Source organism: Podarcis muralis, chromosome 3 (genome assembly GCF_964188315.1).
Source record: "Podarcis muralis chromosome 3, rPodMur119.hap1.1, whole genome shotgun sequence".
Classification (NCBI taxonomy): Eukaryota; Metazoa; Chordata; class Lepidosauria; order Squamata; family Lacertidae; genus Podarcis; species Podarcis muralis.
Genome location: NC_135657.1, coordinates 30962463 through 30983834, shown reverse-complemented (window position 1 = coordinate 30983834; position 21372 = coordinate 30962463). Strand labels below are relative to the sequence as shown.

The 21372-nt window shown below is 39.9% G+C and overlaps 1 protein-coding gene across 5 annotated transcripts in view; it reads left to right on the top strand.

Moving 5' to 3' along the window:
• WDR26 (WD repeat domain 26) overlaps positions 1-19602 on the top strand; it is a 35819-nt gene extending 16217 nt beyond the window's left edge. Inside the window, exons 4-15 of one of the 5 annotated variants that reach the window (XM_028724538.2) lie at positions 3681-3728; positions 5248-5384; positions 6567-6664; positions 7294-7450; positions 8808-8946; positions 10882-11022; positions 11547-11666; positions 12516-12661; positions 12963-13041; positions 13545-13674; positions 16396-16581; positions 18599-19602. In XM_028724538.2, coding sequence (XP_028580371.2) covers positions 3681-3728; positions 5248-5384; positions 6567-6664; positions 7294-7450; positions 8808-8946; positions 10882-11022; positions 11547-11666; positions 12516-12661; positions 12963-13041; positions 13545-13674; positions 16396-16581; positions 18599-18624 — 1407 coding nt within the window. In that variant the 3' untranslated portion in view covers positions 18625-19602. Of the gene's footprint in view, positions 1-3680; positions 3729-5202; positions 5385-6566; positions 6665-7293; positions 7451-8807; positions 8947-10881; positions 11023-11546; positions 11667-12515; positions 12662-12962; positions 13042-13544; positions 13675-14733; positions 15010-16395; positions 16582-18598 lie in introns of those variants that run through there. The other 4 variants (XM_077925613.1, XM_028724540.2, XM_028724539.2 and 1 more) reach the window with 4 other exon arrangements.
• The last annotated feature ends 1770 nt before the right edge of the window (positions 19603-21372 follow it).

Below are 21372 nucleotides of genomic sequence, written 5' to 3'. Positions count from 1 at the left end.
TCAAATATGCAATTGTCTTTAATCTGGGGACATTGTGATTCTTGCAGGTTTGAAGTAAAAACTGATGTCACTATTTCACTTTAAAAATAATTAGTTGCTAGTAGGATACAATTGGTGGCTTTGTAAATAGAAAGAATAATAGCAAATTACATTGTTGGGTTAATAGCTAAATTCTGCTTTGTTTTATTAAATTATTGAAATACTGATATTCCTTTATATCATAAAAATAAGCATGTAATCTTCCTGTGAGTATGTCACAATTGCTTGACAATCTGAAGGCAGCCCTGTTAGGGAAGTTTTTAATGACTGATGTTTTAATGTATTTTTAATCTTTTGTTGGAAGCCACCCAGAGTGGCTGGGGAAACCCATCCAGATGCGCAAGGTAGAAATAAATTATTATTATTATTATTATTATTATTATTATTATTATTATTATTATTACTACTACTACTACTACTACTACTACTACTACTATCGGGGAGCAGACCTACAGGAAGACTAAGCAAAGAGGGACTGGCTGGCCCTTTCTGGTTTTTCTCCCAGACAGCAAGACAGAGAGAGGGAGGGGGAGTTTTGCCTGCATCAGTTTGTTTGTCCTGTTACATATCTGCCTGCAGGTAAGAGAGTGTTTGTACTGATTGCAATGAGTAGTACTGCTTGATTGCTGGCTGAGTGCATTCAGCTAGGGTGTGGTTCTTTGTTGTTGTTGTTTAGTCGTGTCCGACTCTTCGTGACCCCATGGACCAGAGCACGCCAGGCACTCCTGTCTTCCACTGCCTCCCGCCGTTTGGTCAGACTCATGTTTGTGGCTTCGAGAACACCATCCAACCATCTCGTCCTCTGTCATCCCCTTCTCCTTCTGTCCTCAATCTTTCCCAGCATCAGGGTCTTTTCCAGGGAGTCTTCTCTTCTCATGAGGTGGCCAAAGTATTGGAGCCTCAGCTTCACGATCTGTCCTTCCAGGAAGCACTCAGGGCTGATTTCCTTAAGAATGGATGTGTTTGATCTTCTTGCAGTCCATGGGACTCTCAAGAGTCTCCTCCAGCACCATAATTCAAAAGCATCAATTCTTCGGCGATCAGCCTTCTTTATGGTTCTTAGCCTGCCTTATTGCAGCAGATTCTTGCCACATGTGGTGCGGTTGTCCCCAAATGGGTTGACATAAAAAGGAATCTCTCTCCCCTTTAGGTTATCACTGAGGGGAGGGGGTATCTCCTGTCAATCAGGATATGAAATTGTAGGCCATGCACTGTGGGAGACAGGCATGTGACCATTACCCAGGGTGAGAGCCTGGGAGAGTGGAGGTTTGGCTTGGTGGGTTCCCCCTGAGATCCAAAGAGAGAGGTGGTGAAGTTACTGTCTTTCACTTAACAGTAGAATATGCCTACAGCTGGGCCTTTGTTTATTACCTGTGGCCCTAACCTCAAAGCTGTATAGTGTGATATTGGATGGTAGTGCTAGAAGGTGTTGGGGGGGGAGGTAATAGGGAATTACAAAGATATTGTCCCAATTTCAGAAATAGTGTTTGGCAGGGGAAGGTATAGTTGTAGTGGAGTGGCTAACCACATTCTGGGATGGAGACCTAGGAGTTTGGTTTGTAGAGCCCTCTGGTGTGGTGGTGCTGTTATTGTATGCCAGGTCCATCACTAATAAGGCCATGTTCATCCACAACTTGATCATGGATGATCAAGGGATGACTTGGCATGCATTACCAAGACTTGGGTCATGGCCAACAACTCCTCCATTCAACTCAGCTATGGCTACCTGGGTACTCAGTACAGCACCACGATAGACCTGAGGATTGAGGAAGGTGTTGCTATTGTTCATAGAAGCACGATTTCCTTTACCAGAAGACATCTTTATCTTGAGATAGGCTTAAAGTGTATGTACTTAGTGTTGGGCCAGAGCAGGGGTCAGTAACCTTTTTCAGCCTTGGGCCGGTCCACTGTCCCTCAGACCTTGTGGGGGGCTTGACTGTATTTTGAAGGGGGGGGGGAATGAACAAATTCCTATGCCCCACAAATAACCCAGAGATGCATTTTAAATAAAAGCACACATTCTACTCATGTAAAAACATGCTGATTCCCTGACTGTCCCCGGGCCGGATTGAGAAGGCGATTGGGCCACATCCAGCCCTCGGGCCTTAGGTTGCCTACCCCTGGGCCAGAGAGACAGACTGGGGATGTTGCTGGTCTATCAACTGGTGTGTTACCCAGTGGCATCCCAAAACAAGGTGGTCTGTGGTATGATGGTGTTGGTAGACTGCAGGACAATAGTCCTGCATAACTTTAGTATCCATTCAGAGGCTGCAGTTGGACTGGCTCAGAACTTCAAGGCCTTCATGACAACCATGGAGCTGTTTCAAATACTCATTAGTCAAACTCATTGGAAAAGGCACACCCTTGATGTAGTCTTTACCCCACGTGATATGAGGGCTGAACTGGAGATAGTTTGTTTATCACATACAGCTTTATTGCGGTCTATAGACTCAAAGATAGTGGGGAGCAGTGCACTCTCTTGCAATGCATTTCACCAGCTAATGATGAAACTTGGAATAGTAGCAGCAAATTCCTCTGTTAGGGTGTTGGGCCCATTTGGATGGCCCTCCCTTAGAGATGGATGGAAGTTGATGGCTTCCAGCAGAGAAAGCTGGTGATCCTGTTGGAGCCCTGGCCTTGCTATGAAATAACGAGATAAAACGGGTGGTTAACAGGATCATTCTCGGACCTACTTTGAACAACTAGCTGCACATTTTGAGGATAAAGTCGCTCAACTTCAGAGTGACCTTGACTTTGCAGTTATTGCAGTTCCAAATGAAGTATCCAGTAGCACTGTCAGTGATGTGTTGTGGGATTGGTTTCAGCTTATGCAGTCAGATGACATGGATAAAGTGCTTGCAGCTATACGCCTGACCCCTGTGCCTTTTTGACCCCTGTCCCACCTGGCTTATTAAACCTAGTAGAGGAAGTTTGACTGCTTGGGTCTAGAGCATGGTTAATACTTTGTTGCATATAAGGAAGTGTTGCCTTTTGCCTTAAAAGAGGCAGTGGTACAGCCTCTCCTAAAGGAACCAGCCCTGGATCCCTTGGACTGGAAAAACTATCAACCAGTTGCAAATAACCCTTTCTTGGGGAATGTAGTAGCAAGAGTTGTGGTGGGGCAGCTGCAAGCATTCTTGGATGATGGAGATTATTTAAATTCGTTTCAGTCTAGGTGCAATCTTGCTGTTTCTTGATTTCTCCATGGCTTTCAGTACCATTGATTATGATATCCTCATGGACCAGCTCTATGGATTGGGAATCAGGGGCACTGTGTCACAGTGATTCTGGTCTAACCTATGGGACCAGGTCCAGAGAGTAGTACTGGGAGAATGCTTTTTGATCCCCAGGCACACTAATAGATAGATAGATAGATAGATAGATAGATAGATAGATAGATAGATAGATGAAGCTGCTGGGAGCGGTCAGAAGTTTGAGGGCAAGGTGCTTTTCATTGCACTGATGATACCTGGCTCTGTTTCTCCATAACATCTGAATCAAGAGAGGCTGTGCCTGGATGCAATGGTGGTATAGATGACAAAAAATATGCTGAGCTTGTATCCTTGTAAGACAGACAATGTGAGTGAGTAGGTCCCATGTCCGGAAAATGTATTATATTTGTTACGTCACTTTTCTCACAGGGGGAACCAACGCAACTTAAATGGGAATGCACTCCTCTGAAGGAACAGGTATGCAGTTTGGGAGTGGTTCTTGATCCAGCTACTAGGTCAACTTCAAAGCATTACCATTAGTATATTCCCTTAACAATCCCTTAACAGTTTGGGACCAGTCTACTTGCCTAACCCATATATGCACTCTTATCTCTTCAATCTGCAGAACTGGCAGTGTTAACTGGTGCCATATAATACTGATTCCACACTTAGAAAAAAATGATCATTTAGTATGATAGCACTTACCATTTGGAGTTCCCTCTCTATTGACATCAGGCAGACACCTTCATTATAGTCTTTTTGGCGCCTGCTTAAAAAATAAATTCTTGTTTAGGCAGGCCCATCCAGACATGTAGAAGTTACATCTTTTTCAAACTACTATTGATTTTTATAATCTTCTGAATGTTTTAAAATACCTGTTCCTAACTGTTTTCTATTTTGATGTTTCATTGTATATGTTTTTGTAAACCACTTAGAGATTTTCTTACAATCAAATGATGCATAAATTTCTTTAAATAATGGAAGTTTGAATAAAAAGAACAAGAAACTGTTCGTAAGGAATTGTTTCCAATAACTTAAAACAAACAGATATTCAAAAATCGATGCTTATCACTACTGGTATCAAAGCCTAAGTATACGTAACAGAATAAACTCCTTTGTCCCTCACGCCTCATGTTCCCCATTCCTTGCCCCTGGGTCAAAAGTATAATTCAGCAGTTCTTCTGAGCTGAGACTTTTTTGGGGCATGGGGGAGGGCATTGCTTGCTACCAGGTGAGAGACAGACACAATACATTGCCATTCCATGCTACAAATAATATACTACTGCCACTTGAGCTTTTGATAATCTGTGCCAAATATTTTTCTCCTTTCTTCCCCCTTACCTTAAATTCATGAATTTGTTATGTTGGTCATGGCTATCAATGAGAGGTCCAATTTTTAAAATATATTGCCGCTGAAGGTGCATATATTTTCCATGGACATGCCTGCTAAGTGAGTTTTGAATGTAGAGAGTAGATAATCTTTGCTTTCCATGAAGACCAAAATATATACATCAAGTTAAGCCTGGTCTATGTTTTGTTTTGCAGACAAGCAATGTTTGCTTTTGCATATAATATATTTGGAGGTCCTACATGCTCTGTATAAATCCAGGTTCTGAGCAGATCCCTACTGGGCTGGTGTTCTGTAGTGTCATTGTACCTAGAGTGATAATCAGGGGCCGGGATTCCCATCCCTAGCTTAATAGGATTGTTTGAGAGTATGGGTACTTGGTATAGGAAACTGGAGGAAGATTGAGAAGATAATCTGGGGTTCCATCAAGTGTGTATTCTTGCAGCTTGATGACTTACAATAAACAGCACAAATCAGTGTGTCTTGCAAATGCTAAAAGGCTGTTCAAAGCATTCCTATGTCATGAGAGCAAATGTATTGAAAAGGCAAATGGGAATGGTGTATACTCCCTTGTTTAGGCTCAAATGTTTTCTGAAATTTCAGTCATCCTTTTCTCCCCACCTGACCTGCTGCTTTCTGTCATGTCAGAGGATGAAGTTTTTGCTGCTGCAGCAAAAGTACCTAGAGTATCTTGAGGATGGTAAGGTTCTGGAGGCACTTCAAGTTCTGCGTTGTGAGTTGACACCACTGAAATACAACACAGAGCGCATTCACATTCTCAGTGGGTAAGTACTTAGTGTTGCAATCACATGTTTACTCAAGAGTAAATCCCATTGAACTAAATAACTTTTGACTTGAATTGCATAGGATCCTACTGCCAGTTTTACACCAGTGCTAGTGTTTTCTGGGATTCCTGAAGCAGAGGCATGCCAAAAGGATATGATTCTACATTATTGAATATATCTCAATAGTAAACTTATTATCCAAGCATTGATCCTTGCATAACCGAAATGGCATAACCCACATACAAGAGGCTGAGAGGAACGTCCATATTTGCAGAAGTGTCAGAGAAACTTATTTTCTCTAAAGGAAAGGTGAAACCCTCAAACAGCTCTCTGAGGACTGAGCATGCTCAGTCTGCACAGAATGCTAATTGATGAGGTGAAAGAAACAGAAAATTGGGGCGGGATGGGGAGCATGTCAGGAACTGTGAATAGGAGATAGGAGTATTCAGCACTGCAGTGTTTTGTTGCAGGTTCTACTAGTCTTTATTAAAGTAAACATCCACCTGGGAAAACTCCTATAGAAAGAAGAACTTCCTGGATGCCTCCTTTCAGAACTCTCACATCATTTCTAAATTAAATGTGAAATTAATATATTCTTATTAAATAGAATTGTATTTTTACTTAGTAAAAATCTTTAATCATTTGCATTCTGAGATTTTAATGTGCTTTTATCTTCACATCCTGACATTTCTCAAGGGGATTCAAGGGGAAAATGTGTGTACCAGAACACAGACTGATCAGTTGTGTAGACAGAACATCTGAACTGATCAGTTACTGATTGGTGCTGGAAGTTGAACTCCGTGGGATTTTTTCATTGATCTATATAAGGGAAGTCCTGTCAAACAGTTTTTAAAAGCAGTTTCAGGAACATGCCTTTGAATTCTCATGGCTCTGCTTCCTTCCCACCAACTGCATACTTGAGCAGCGTCTTTAATTAGATATGCTAAATTCCTTTTAAAAAATATGTATTAGAGCTTTATTAAACAGTGAAAGCAGAAGTTTAAGCCATATAGACTTAACATAAAGTCTGGTGTTAATAGCTTTTCTACTAAGGCCATCTCTCTTTTTCTTGCTCCAAAGAAGAATAAATGTGCTCTTTTGGTTGAAATGCTGTTGCAGTTGGGGAAGGTCAGTATTTCCAAAATATGTAATCTCATGTGTTTCTCTTTTATATATAAACAGATATCTGATGTGTAGTCATGCAGAAGACCTGCGTGCAAAAGCAGAATGGGAAGGGAAAGGCACAACTTCCAGATCTAGACTTTTGGACAAACTCCAGAGTAAGAAAAAACTTAGTTTCCACTGGGCATACAATGTTTGCTCATCTGTTTATCTAGTATATTTCACTCTAAATCTTCCTTCCCTAACTGGGTGCCCGTCATATGTGTTGGATCCTTCCTGGCTGAGGTTGATGGGATTTGTAGGTCAAAACATAGGAAGGGTAGTAGGTTGGGGAGACCTACTTTTAAGGGGGGAATTTATGAAGGGGGAAATGCAATGGTTTAAGAATTGTTAGCTGTAATTAGGATAGCATAATTCTGCATAATGGTGACTTAAGTGTCTCATAAAATAAAAGAATAACGTACTCTGTTATTATCTGTGTTTTACTTCCATATCAGTGACACCTAATAAGATACCATGGCACTGTGTGATAGAGTTTGGGAACTGACTTGTAGTAACTAGCATTTTCTTAATAATTTTATTGGCATTTAAACAATCTTGTGCTTCTTTGCAACAGCAAAGGTTGAGTTAAGGTCAATGTGAGAGGATTTTATTAATGTCCCAAAGTTATGGGTAGTTTTTAGCTTAAATTACTGGTAAATCTGATACTGGCCAGTATGTGAATACCAGATTTCTTACATGTTGTTTCTTATAAGATTGCTCTGAAATACTCTTTAATTTTTTGAAGCTTACCTACCACCATCAGTGATGCTCCCCCCAAGGCGTCTGCAGAATTTACTGCGTCAGGCTGTGGAACTACAACGGGACCGGTGCCTCTATCACAATACCAAACTAGATAATAATCTAGATTCTGTATCACTGCTGATAGACCATGTTTGCAGTAGGTAAGAGAACTGCTTCATTTTAATGAGAATGGAAATCTCTTTTAATGTAACAACATTCCTTTAAATAATTTTTATTCTCTTATGAAGGCTTTAAAGAGCAATTTTCTTAGGCAGCTGACTTGTTAAGAATGTTGTATTTTTGCAATGTTAGGGGGTGTTTGGAACGTTTGTGAAAGTACTTGGTCAATTTAGAAACATGTTAACAATATGAACAGAGAAGTAGTCTTTATATAGCAGTAAATCTAAGTGTAAGGATCCTAAAATAGTCATAATAATTTCAAATCTCTGGCAGTTTTTTCAGTTTCAGAACTTAATGCTGATGGTCTTGGCTTCAGTCCTAATTGCAATCCTATGCACATCTATTCAGAAGTAAGCTCTGTTCAGTTCAGCAGGGCTTACTTAAAGACAAGTGTGCATGGGATTCAATATATTTGGTAGCTTGGACTGCCATTCTACACAGTTATTGTGTTAAATCCCACTGAACTCCGAGATCTAAGCAGACTAGTTATGTGCAGGATTGCAATAATAGGTTCCAGTATCAGACTGAATGATAGCCTTTAATGACATGAGCTCAGCCCTGTGGAACACCCTATCAATAGACACCCTTCTGTTCCAACTTTTAAATGCCTGCTGAAAACTTTTCTATTTTTCCAGGCCTATGTAGGCAATTAAGAGTACACACACACACACACCACACAATGGCCTATTGATGCTTGTTTTTAACTTGTTATGATTTTATTGTTTGGTTTTATATTGATGTAAACTGCTGTGAAAATTTTTATGACGCAGCAGTATGTATTTTTTTAAAAAATAAATAACAATTTAGGATTTGTTGTTTGTCCCTAACATCCTTGGTTCTTACTTTTTAAGAATCCTTTCCCTCAATTCCTAAAAATCACCATAAAATATTGGGTAGCAAGTCCTAACTAGCATTCAAATGCCCAGTCAGGGTTGGGGCCCTGTTTGCAATGCCATGAGCCAAAGAGCTCCTTTTAGACATATACAAGAGTTTGGTGTCAAGCAGACCCTCATGTGATATTGCAAACTGCTTTTGAAAGTCTAATCAGTTTTGCATCCAGTTTGCTTTGCACCATTGGCTGTTTGACCCAAAGGCTCTTTAAATGAATGCAACTAGCTGCATGTTTATTTGGTTCATGACTGATACCTGGTATAGTCATTATGCAAATAGGAGCCAGCATGACAGCTTCAAAAACTAAGGTGCTATAGCAACAAGAAATTTCATATTGTATATTTGTAAAATCCTACTCTAGAATCCATACTTTATTGGAATATGTACTAGCTCAAGTAAAATGACTATGATTTTACTATATAATCCTTTCTTTGTTTGTATTTTTAGGAAACAGTTCCCATGTTACACACAGCAGATACTTACAGAACACTGTAATGAAGTGTGGTTCTGTAAATTCTCAAATGACGGCACTAAACTAGCAACAGGATCTAAGGATACAACTGTTATTATATGGCAGGTTGATCCAGTAAGTTTGTAAATTTGTGCTCCAGAATCGTTTGACACACAAGCATAAAATTTGGCACATCACTCCTTAGTCATTAAGCTTTAATTTTTAGTGCATTACTTTATTTCCTAAATGCCTTGGTGTATTTCTGTTTGCATCAGTTTTGTGTTTTAGGCTATGTTCTGCTCAGTTGTTCAACCAATACTGTGATTAGTTTCCTGGAGCGGGTTGTATTGGAAATAAAGCCTGTTTAGAATAGGAGATACCTATCTCAGTCAGTCTGTTGTAATCTTAAAAGTCAGTAAGTGTCTTGCATGGTGAGACTTGTCAATGGTCTTGGATAGATGTGTTGTTCTTCCCCGTAATGTAGCTCCTTTTGTGTCTTCTGAAATTCTGCTAAAATGTCAACATTCCCTTTTTACTTTGTCTCTGCTTTTTGCACTCTGTAGAACTTAATTGATGAAGCCTGTTGATGAATGGTTATTTGACTGAAATGTTGGATAGTGTTGCTGGACTCAGACTCCCATCATCTCTAACTATTGGCCATGCTGGCTGGAGCTGATGGAAGTTGAGTCCATCAACATCTGAAGCAGTGTTTCCCAAACGTGGGTCTCGAGCTGTTTTTGGATTACATTTCCCATCATCCCTGATGTAGTCCAAAAATAGCTGGAGACCCAAGTTTGGGAAACCCTGATCTGAAGGATTCTTTGCCACTGGACTAAATAGTAGCTCCTTCCAAAATCTGAATTACATTACCTAGACTGAAATCTATGCATACCAGACCAAGAATCCATCAGATCCTGCTTTTTGTTTTCAACAGTGACTAGTTAGGTGCCTTTAGGAAGCCCACAAGCAATGCAAGAAGATAATACCCTCTTCTGTTGTTACTTTTCAGTAATTGGTACAAAGAGGTATACCACCTCTGAATCTCAGGCTGTATATAGCCTTTGTGACTATTGATAGACAAATTAATAGAATATATATCTTTAACTCCTTTTTAAAGCTACCTAAGTTAGTGGCCACCACAATCGCTGTATTGTCACTTGCCTCTAAGTAATCATGCATAGAATGGCATTGTACAATTCCAGTCCCGATAGTCTCTGTGGGCTTGGCTACTGCCGCCTGGTCCATCTTTGGGGAGTGGGGTGCGAGCGAGCGGGGTAGCTCACCTGCCCCCCAAGCCAGCAAAGGGAGCCTCAGAAAGGTGCTCCGAGGTCCCTGCTGCTCGCGCGCAACCAGCAGGGACATTGGGGCTTGCTCAGCTGGGGGCAGGAGCCTTTCCAATGCAGCTGGTCCCAGCCTGCGAGATGCTGGAATGAAAGCGACTCAGCTCCCACTGTTGACAGCTGAGGCAGTTTCGCCCCGCGCCTTGCCGGCTGGTGCCAATACAGCTTGTTTCAACACTGTGGTTTATCGCCAAACTGTGCTGTTCAGCTAGTGATACATTGCAGTGTTGAAAACCTAACATCGCCCAGCCCTAGAACATACAAAAACTAGGCAAAAATCTTTGAGGAGCAAAAGGTGCAAACAGTTATTATGCCCAAGGTTTACATTTGCTAGTCCATAGCCTTCCTTTCACTAGTACTTCTGCTTATTGCCCTAATGTCTATCTGTGTTTGAAAGTATTTTGCTTTTCATTAGTTGGTTTCAAAGAATGTTGTTAAACCAGAATGGGGAGGCGGTTCTGTGTTGCTTTGTATGGCTTCCTGTGTACCTCCTTTCTTGGTTTGCCCTGGTACAGCCTTTCCTACACTTCTGTCAAGTAGGCAGAAAATGAGTGTGTCTCTACCTTGAGGTAAGGTGGAACTGGTAAACAAGCCCTTGGTATGTTGGTTTCCTAAACTGTTTTGGGAGGAGGCAGCAAGAGATTAGCCATCAAAGACAACTGCTTAAAACTGCAGGTAGATCTCAGTAACAACCCAGATAGCCATTGTTGCAATGTTTTCTTTTTTAAAGGATACACACCAGCTAAAACTGCTCAAGACACTGGAAGGCCATGCATATGGTGTTTCCTACATTGCTTGGAGTCCAGATGACAACTACCTTGTTGCCTGTGGTCCAGATGACTGCTCTGAGCTTTGGCTCTGGAATGTACAAGTAAGGGTTATTAATATGAAGTTCAAACAAAAAAATTCCTTCCAGTAGCACCTTAAAGACCAACTAAGGTAGTTCTTGAAGTTCATTGACAGAGTGTCTTAATAGTGTTGTCACAGGAACCATAATTGAAGTATTGATATTATCGAAGGGGAGCCCCTGCTATTCTTGGAGATGAAAATCTGATTAAAACATGGTTATCTATATAGAACAGATTATTGATTTCTATTCATTATTACCAGCAGTATTCCAATGATGTCATCAGTTACTATGTATGTGTCTATATCCTATATACGTAACAATGTAAGGCTGTTGTCACCTTGCAGTTCGTGTGGCTGCCGGTAAGAGTGTGAGCAGGGGTGGCAGCCTCCACTGTTTGTTTGTTTGTTTGTTTGTTTGAGTGTCTATTCTTTATTTGTAGGCTGCCCTGAATTTATGAAGCAGGTTAAAAATTTAAGTAAATGTTAGAAATTTGCTTTCTTAAGCAAGTTTTTCATTGGCTTTACTTTATACTACTTCACCTACAGACAGGGGAGCTGAGGACAAAGATGAGTCAGTCTCATGAAGATAGTTTAACAAGTGTGGCCTGGAATCCAGATGGAAAACGTTTTGTGACTGGAGGGCAGCGTGGACAGTTCTATCAGTGTGTAAGTACTGTTTTTACAATGCAAAGTGCCATCAGTTTCTTGTAGACTTTGAACTTAATGCTGTCTCTGTGGTTCTATGTTCTGCGTGGGTAGCTGTGTATAGCTGTACAACCTGTTGTAGAAACCTACCATTTGGAATTTGCTGAGTGTTTTTCTTCCTGTGAAATACTAAGCATGCTTATCTGAAGCAAAAATAAAGCCTCTTTGAAAAGATCCCCTTCTTGCTCATGTGTGGTGCCATCGTCGTTTATTAGGTTGTGGTAAGACATAGGAAACAAGAAAGGATCCTTCTGCAAAGTAAAAAAAAAAAAGGCAAAAGAAAAATTCATGGAAAGATCTGTACCCCTGTTGTTATGCTGGACTAGGTGGAGAGATTGAAACTAGTGTGTTGGAAGTCTACAGCACTGCCTAAAAAAGGGGGAAGTTTTTAGATGAAGATACAGTTGTACCTTGGATTTTGAATGTAATCCGTTCCAGAAGACTGGAGTTCCAAAACGTTCAAAAACTAGATACGGAAGTTACGTGGCATGTACAACTTCCGAGGCGTGTTCGAAAACCGAAGTGTTTCGGCATTCGAAAACCGAAATGTTTGTCAACAGAGACGTTTGAAAACTGAGGTACCACTGTAAATAGAAAACCAAGTTAGCGGTCAAATTGTTAAGGGGCTCTGAAGTCTGCCAGATATGGACTGCAGGTTCACCACCTTTGTCTTGGAATATATTTTCCCTTGTGTGCAGCACATACTTGCATACTGCTAACTGCTTTTATAACCCAAATTTTTCATGTTACAATTTGCTTTAAATGAAGACAGCCTTTCTCATTATTTCACTGCATGCATTTCCTGTCTAGGATTTAGATGGTAATCTCCTTGACTCCTGGGAAGGAGTGAGAGTGCAATGCCTGTGGTGCTTGAGTGACGGGAAGACTGTGTTGGCATCAGACACACACCAGCGAATTCGGGGCTATAACTTTGAGGACCTTACAGACAGAAACATGTAACTACCTCTTCTTCATGTTGTGCTACATAAACAGATCATTGTAAACTTTGTCAAATACTGAAACTGAGTTGAGATGCCTTAGAATTCCATATGGTGTCTTGTTCATACACCTGCTTTAAAGCTGGGCTCCCCCCCCCTTTTTTCCTCTTTTTTTTTAGGCCCTAATTAGGAAAAAGGTGTGGATGTGATTGGGTCTTATGGGTCTGCAAGGCACCGTATAATGAGACCAGTTAAATTGGGTAGAAATGCTAATTTTGAATACAAAGTCATGACTCTCATGTGTTCTGTTATTTTTCAGAGTACAAGAAGATCATCCAATTATGTCTTTTACGATTTCGAAAAATGGCCGGTTAGCTTTGTTAAACGTAGCAACTCAGGTAAGTGGTCCAGTTGGCCTTTTGCTTTATCCCTTTCATACTCATAAGTGAGAAGGAAAGTCCTGCCTACATTCTCCATTGCATTGCCATGGAAACTGTACAAGCACATGTTTTCACCCCCTTTCCTCCCGGATTTTAAAGTCTATTCTTCTGGGAGGCAGAAGGGAAACAAGTGCCCATTAGTGCTGCATATCACAACCTCCGTATCCTCCTGGAGCCGCTTGTGTAAATGGGAAGTTGCTTGTACACACTGCATCTCTTTCCCACTTGAACTTCAGGGGCCTTTTCTGAAGGTCCCTCAATGCCAGGCAGAGGCTGTCTGGAGGTGCAGGCAATCTGCAGTGAAGAGGAGTATGCAAGAAATCTCTGTTGAGCAAGCGACCTTCTGCTCATGTAACTTTGGGGTATAAACCATTGTTTGTGCACATAAAATGGATTGCTTTTTCTGTTCTGCATTTGTTTGTGTAATGTTACATTACCTCCACCCTGCTCTTTGTTCTCAGGGAGTTCATTTATGGGACTTGCAAGACAGAGTTTTAGTGAGAAAGTACCAAGGTGTTACACAAGGTTTTTACACGATTCACTCATGTTTTGGAGGCCATAATGAAGACTTCATCGCTAGTGGCAGTGAAGGTAACTCTTGCTTTTAAGATCTGTTTCTGTGTGTTTTCTATATATTTTAAGGATATTCTTCCTACATAGGGGAATGATGTAGTATTCTACTTAACAAGTAAGGTAAATATGCTAGCAACAATTCACACAAACATCAGAAGAGTCTTGCTGGATCAGACCAAAGGCCTATCTAATCCAATTCTCACAGTGACCAAGCTGATCCATATAAAAAGTTATTTCCATAGAAATGATTTGTTTGCTGAAAGAAGAAAAATCATCTAGTAGCACAGGAGGTTGAATGTACGAGGCTATTGTTTATGGTAACAGCTGTAGTCTTGGTAGAATGAGCGTGGTGTACAGGGATACAATTTTTATTTGATGTAGGCTTGTTTTTCCAAAGGTAGGTGTGCTTATGTAAATCCAGATGAGTTCTGACATCTCAAGGATAATTACTAATTATAGTGAGAGAAACAAGTTTCATATCCTGTAGCAGATCTAGCATGTTCAGTAACTTTGGCTATCAGCAACCTGACTGTCATCTTAGCGTTTTCTATTGTTGGTTCTGTGAGTGGCCTGTTTGACAGCTTTTCTAGGCATTAAGGAGCTTACTCTCTGTGAGGGTAATAGTATGGTGGTATATACAGTGTGGACAACAGTACTCTTGTCCTGTAGCTTATAGAAACTTTAGGAGAAGGTGGTTTTGGTCTGAATAGGAGGTCATTTCTAGTTGGGCTCTGCAATAAAGTATTTTGAAACAGTGTTTCTTCTTTACCACTAACTGGTGAATTTTTCACCTGAGACAGCCTGTTTATTGATGCCTTGTATCTTAACTGTATTGCCATTGTATGTAGTTGTGCCACTCCTATTGCATGCATTAATCCCCTTCCCCTTCCAGATAATTTATGGCCCCAGGAATGTCTAATCAACTGTATTAACTCCCTGGTGTACCAGTTTTTCAGTACACCACACAGGATTGCATAAACAAATCACTTAGTTACAGCCTACTGTTTGTTTGACATGAATGTGAATTTAATTTATCCAGGTCAACTTAGAAAAGCTTTTTATTTTTTTCATTTTCAGTGTCTAAAAACTACCCAGCTGTAGTTGAAGCTGATGGCACCTAATTTAGATTCCGACTGCCTGAGGCTGTTGCCTCTTTGCACTGAATTGTTGCAAATATGGCTGCTGTGAAAGTCTCTATGTACAAAAAAAGTAACAGATTTAAATGTCATAAGCTCTTAAGTGTAAAGGTATGTTCTCAGCTAGGTAGGCTTTCCACCTACCAGCCCCAAACATCAAAGGGTCTTCCCTGGGAGTAAAAATCACGTCTAACTCGTGTGCACATAAACATCCATAAAGTAGAGGGGAAAATATCTTTCTATGAGTAAGTGCTGTGTGTTGCAGCCTTACAGTGAATGTGTGATGACTTGAAAGTTATACAGTATAGTTTGAAATTGGTAGGTTAAAAATGGAAATACGTACAAGTAGGAGTCTTTGATACCATTTAGATGCCATGGTAATTTGATTTTTTTAATGATACAGACAGCACTTCTATAAAATACTTTAGCAATACTTAAGGTCACAGCATGATTATAGGGGTTGGGAAATAAGTGAGTACTTTTGGAAATGGACTGTCATATTTTAGTTTTCAAACATTGTAGTTTAACTTCTAAAACTTTTAAAATAACTCTTGTACTACCAGTTGTTCTTCATGTAATTCCTTCTGCCTTATCAAGTATTTAACTCCATGTCAAGTTTGCTTCTATGGAATATTAATATTTAGCAGAAATCTCTCGTTTTGGTAGCCATTGTGACTTGTGGTTTTTCAGTAGTGCAGAGAGTTATACATCTGATCTGCAGCCATCTCTCTATAATCTACAATTTAGATGGGTGCAGTCAGTACAGGAATCGGCGCAAGAATCACACAAAGCTGTCTCATGTCACATTGCTACTGTTCAGATTTGTACACTTTTTATGTGGATATGTTGTTCTATAACAACACAACCATGGATGTTTGGAGCCTTTGAAATGGAGTTTGTTGCCTCCACTGATAGAATTGTTCGGATAGGATAAGATACTTAAAGGCAACTCTGTGGCTGTTGCTCCTCCCTCTCCCTTACCTGTACATTTGGAAAGATGAAGATGGGCCCTGCAGTTTGCCCACTTCCTTCTCTGTTCTTAGGCAAAAGTTAATCAGTGAATAAAGAGTTTCCTGCAGTTAATTGAATACAGAATTTTCATAGCCCTACATATTGAACCGGTTACAGAAAGGGATTTTAATATCCAGTTTTAGATGGGATCCCACACTGAAATAGCTGGGTTCTTTTTGGAAGTTGCCCATACCACCTGTAGAGGTGGAGGGGGGGGGACAGAAAGAATATGGAGGAAGTGTGGGAGACCAGAGCTTGATTCCAGTCTTGATGCATGTAGAAGTCTAGGGTAAGGAGTTAACACCCAAACCACTCGCATTCTTACTTGGATAATATGAAGCCTACTTAAAGCTGTATTATGTTCCAGTTACCTACAAATATTTTCAACTTGCAGAGAAGATCAGTGCTTGTTGTTAGTTTAAATACAGGATTCTAAATGCCATAAAAGAAGCTTCTTGAAGCTGTTGGATGCATTACTGAGCAGATATCAGTTCTTGGACATAACATGGAAACAGTTAATACATGGATAAGTGCCGGAACATGTTTTAAATTTTGGGATGCTTCATGTTTCTTCCCTCCTGTCTCATCTTAGATCACAAAGTATATATTTGGCACAAACGTAGCGAGCTGCCAATTGCGGAGCTGACGGGGCACACGCGCACAGTCAACTGTGTGAGCTGGAACCCACAAATTCCATCCATGATGGCCAGCGCCTCTGACGATGGCACTGTTAGAATATGGGGACCAGCACCTTTTGTAGACAACCAGGATATTGAAGGTAAATCAAATCTAATTTTTATGGAAGAGGAATTTACGTAATACATACTGTGTATTAGTCCCTCCTTTTGAAGAGTCTGCTACCTTGGGAAACTCCAAAAAGTTCAGAACAGGGTGGTAGTACCTGTTGGCTTGAACTATAACCTCTCACAAGATGCCTAAGGACTGGGAAGAAGTTAAGGGACAAGGAGCACAAAGACAAGAATGATAAGTGAGGTGCAATATAGCCCAGGGAACCAAGAAAGAAACCTCAAGGAAGAGTAGGTAGAGAATGAGACTTGAGAGTAAATGACAGAGGAGATAAGTTACTGAAGTATGGTGTGGAGTTTCTGCATTTTATCTGTAAGCTGCTTTGAGTACAGGTCTGGAAAAAATGTGGGATATTACTACTACTAATAATAATAATAATAATAACATTGGGTCACACACATAATGAATTTTATTATCTCCTCTCCCTGTGCCCCCTAAAAAGTCTCTTGAGAGTCAAAGGAAGCAACTTGAACAATATGGATTGCAGCGTTAGTGGAACGGCTGCACAGAGAGGCAGGGGATTGCCAAAAATCAGATGGAGACACTGTGTGTGAACCGTTAGAAGCTGCAGCAAGCTATTTTAATGTTACTGAACCTGGTAGTTAAATTTTTTTTAGTTGGCATGAAATGAAAAGAAATCTGGACCCTAGCAAACTAGAATAAAGATCAATTGAAACTGATGATGTAGCTGTTTCTTTGCTTTGAAATGAAAGGGTATCTTGCTCATTTTGTTAATTGAAGCTGTATCTGTTACATGAGGAGAGAGCTTCAATAGCTGAGACAAACCTGAGCTTCAATTCTTGACTGCTTCTTAGGTATCACCTGGAACCTTTTACTGCCAGTGGTTCTGCAGGTTTTGAATTAATTCCAGTTGATATCTCTGAAATGCAAAAGTCCTATCTGGGTATTAGTCCAAGCCAGGACTAATTTTTCCATTGCTCTGTCAAGATGCCCTTCTTTTGCAAAGCTGGTGCAGCATAAAAAGAGATACCATCATATGTGAAAATTAGACTGTAGTAAACAAGTTCTTAGCAAACAGGCTTTTGTTATATGTATACACTTTCTAATATGCAAGGCTGTAGGAGTTTTTGTGTCTATAGGTGTAAGCCAATACATTGCACCATGGTGTGAGCAAAAACAATGTTATTTTCTTAACAATGTATCAAAATTTTAATTGGGCTTCCAGTCTGCAAAACATTTTCCATTCTTTTAGAAATGCTTGCTTTATTCTGCTTTAGAATTTCCTGAAGTTGCTTGCAAAGTAATCTTAGGGAAAATTAAAGCCCCATGTACCAGTTCTTATTCCTTCCATCTCAATATCTAAAATGGGTTTTACGAGAGCCAGTGTGGTGTAGTGGTTAAGAGTGGTAGTCTCGTAATCTGGGGAGCCGGGTTCGCGTCTCCGCTCCTCCACATGCAGCTGCTGGGTGACCTTGGGCCAGTCACACTTCTTTGAAGTCTCTCAGCCCCACTCACCTCACAGAGTGTTTGTTGTGGGGGAGGAAGGGAAAGGAGAATGTTAGCCACTTTGAGACTCCTTAAAGGGAGTGAAAGGCGGGATATCAAATCCAAACTCCTCTTCTTCTTCTTCTACTACTACAACTTTTCTCAACCTCTTAATTACTTTATCACACTGTTAAATGTGGGTTCTTGCAGCTGTCTGCTCCTGCAGGGGAGGTTTCAACTCAATCAAGAAAGTCTCTTTTGCATGAAAAGCCCCTGTTCCCACTGGCCCTGTATTAGAAATGACTTCTGTACCTCCCAGAGTGAAGCAAGCTGCTTAAAAGCCCCTGCTGGACTCTCAGAACTAGTACGATGGCGATTGTAGCTGCTCAGTTGGGTTGGGTTGCCCTAAATGGGTTTGTGTGTATGTCTTTTGTAAATCTGAAGATACATATGTATATCGTGGCTGAGGTGAACTATGATTTTAAAGATATTTCTTATTTTTTCTTTTCTTTTTACATTCCATCTCCCCCTCTCCCCCTTAGAGGAATGCAGTAGCATGGATAGTTGATGGTGAATTTGGAGCAGACGACTTCTGTTTAACTTAAATTTAGTCGTATTTTAAATGGCTTGGGATTTGGTGCAAACAAACATGATTGATAGCTGGACAGACATGCTCGTCATGAAAAAAAAGAACCATTTCTGAAGCCCAACTGGGGCCAAACATTTTACCACCTTGCTTCATAGTAAACAGTTGAGATGAAGCACGTCGTTAGAACGTTGTTGGACACCATGTTGAAGTAACCCCCCATCGGTTGTGAAGAACTGTGCTACATTCAGGCTAACCATTGAACTCCGTATATACATTTTCCCTTCTGCCATTTTGTCAGGCAGACTACTGTTATTGTTGCTCTTCTTCTGTGTAATGAAGTTTAAATGCTTGTTTGGAAACCTTTTATTTAACAGTTTAGAAGGCTTGATAGAAAGAGTGCTTTAGTCTGAAGAGTACATGTTGGATAGGAAAGTCTTTCCTTCTCTTCTTTCTCTGAGTCTCTCCGCCTTATTTAGCTTGAGATCTTTGCAGCTTGGTTCATGGATTCTAAGCCTTGCCCGTTGCACAGTATATCTAAACCCAGATGTTTAAACCAGTGAATGACATGAAAAGCACTCTTCAGTATCACACTTGACAAAAGGTTTTGTACTTTTCACCTAGCTTGTTGCCCTGTAAGTGGGTTAACAGCACAATCTTCTTTTTTAAGAAAGAAAAATAAATAATTTATAGCATTAAAATGACTTCATTTGTATACATTTGGAATTGAAACCAGCTTAAAAAGTGTCATCTACAAGTAAATGCAGTATAATTGGTGCTCCTCTGGAGTGTTGTGTAGGACCATTTGGCTGGCAACAGTTTTACACAGGCTATATAAAGTATTATTTTAAAAGGAAACTTTGTTTACCAACGTAAAACAATTTGAGAACTTTCAGAATCGCCAACTAAACCATTACAATGTAATTTCTGAAATTTAATAAATGAAAATTCTAAATTGGCCTTAATGTGCAATGGTTCTTATTTAAAACATAGTAAAGACCTAAAATGAGAATAGTACTTTATAGCATTATCTTAAAAATAAATGAATCAGTGAGTTGACTGTCTGCTGTGAATTAAATACATACCTTGTACAAACTTTCCAGGTCATTCTTTCTCCAGGAATTGTTTCTGAGTAGGTGCTGTTAACTATCTTTGTGCAGAGGATACATACTAAAACTCAGAGAACTAACCAGCTGTTTGACATAGTTAGTTGGTTTCAGAATTTCTCTTCTAGTTAAAGGGTGAAAATGCACTTAGGGCCATCCTTAAGTTTAAAAAGAACAGAAAAGAAAGCAACTCATAATAAAAGAACAGTTAACACATCCTTGTAGTACCAGCTAAAATAGAAGCTACAGGTGGGAAAAGGTCTTAACATTAGGAAAGACACAGGACTAGAAGGAAATATGCTCCCTTGTGCTTGTTTTTTTTTTAGGCACAGATTCTGTGATAAGGAATATGAGTTACTGCCATTGCACTTGGCATGTATCCCTTAACTCAGACTTGCTACAGTTTTCCTTCAGAGCCTTCTAATTTGATCAGAGATTCATGATTGAATTTCTTTAAATACCTCCAGACTGGAACAAGTGGTATTCCAATCAATGTGGTAATTCAGTTGTTTAACTTTGGTTGTCTCTGAATAAGCACACAACACTATTACAATTATCCAATTCGCTTAAAATGTATGTGCAGACCAGGTTTACAGAGAAATCTTTAAACAACAGAATGCCGCTGCCTTGCATTCTCATGGATTTAGGAGCAGCAAAGAAATTTACATCCAGTCTTTAATACATTTAAGCTGTTCTGTTGCAGCTTTTTATATGTAATTTTACCTTACATTTATTACAATTGTCCATTGACATGTATTCTGTTCATTTGACATTAAGGTTTGTTTTTGTAATTGGAACATTTTTGTAGTCCTCCCTCTGAGCCTGTATAAAATCTTACTTTTGCAGATACCCTTATTCTGTATCTTTAAAAATTCACAGCTGTATTACTGATATGGTGCTGGTGGCACTGCTTGCAAACTCAAAACTACCCTAGGAGATTGGAAGGGAAATTGGAAGTGAATTATGAAATGTGCACTAATCAGTTTGATTTGGTGCTACTAGATTTCTATAGGTTATTCAATCTGATGCTTGTAGTTAAGACTTCCTGCAAAGACGCTGTTGTGGTGAAAAAAAATTGACCAATTTGTTTCCTTTTCTTTGAAACGCATAACACCAGCAGGAAACCAAATTAAGAGCAAAATTAAATGGACACACTACTGCTTATGCTTCCTCACCTCTTATGAAAGAGTTCTTGGATTTCTTTTAAATAAAAAAGCACTTGAGTGTGGAGCTGAACGAGAAGCATGTGTTTTGAGAGCGCCATTTCTAAATTCAGTTGCATAATACAGACCATGCAACTTTAAGAGGAAGCTCTTCAGATTGAGGTGGTTTTAATTTCTGCTTCTTGACATACAACTGAACCAAATAAAGTCAAGATCTGTCTGGAAGCAAACTTTTAACTGCAATAACAATGCTAGGATTTCTTGTGAGTGATCTTAAATAGTTGAGCAGCCTAAATTGACTGATATGTAGATTGAAAAGCACGTCTGCATTGCAGATAAAAAAGAAGAACCCTAGACTGTCACTGTTAGGGAAGAAGTCAAGGACTAGGCTTATCTCAACATTCTTTTTTATATATGACGAAGGCTAGAGCAATCACTGATTACTGGCCATATCTTACCAT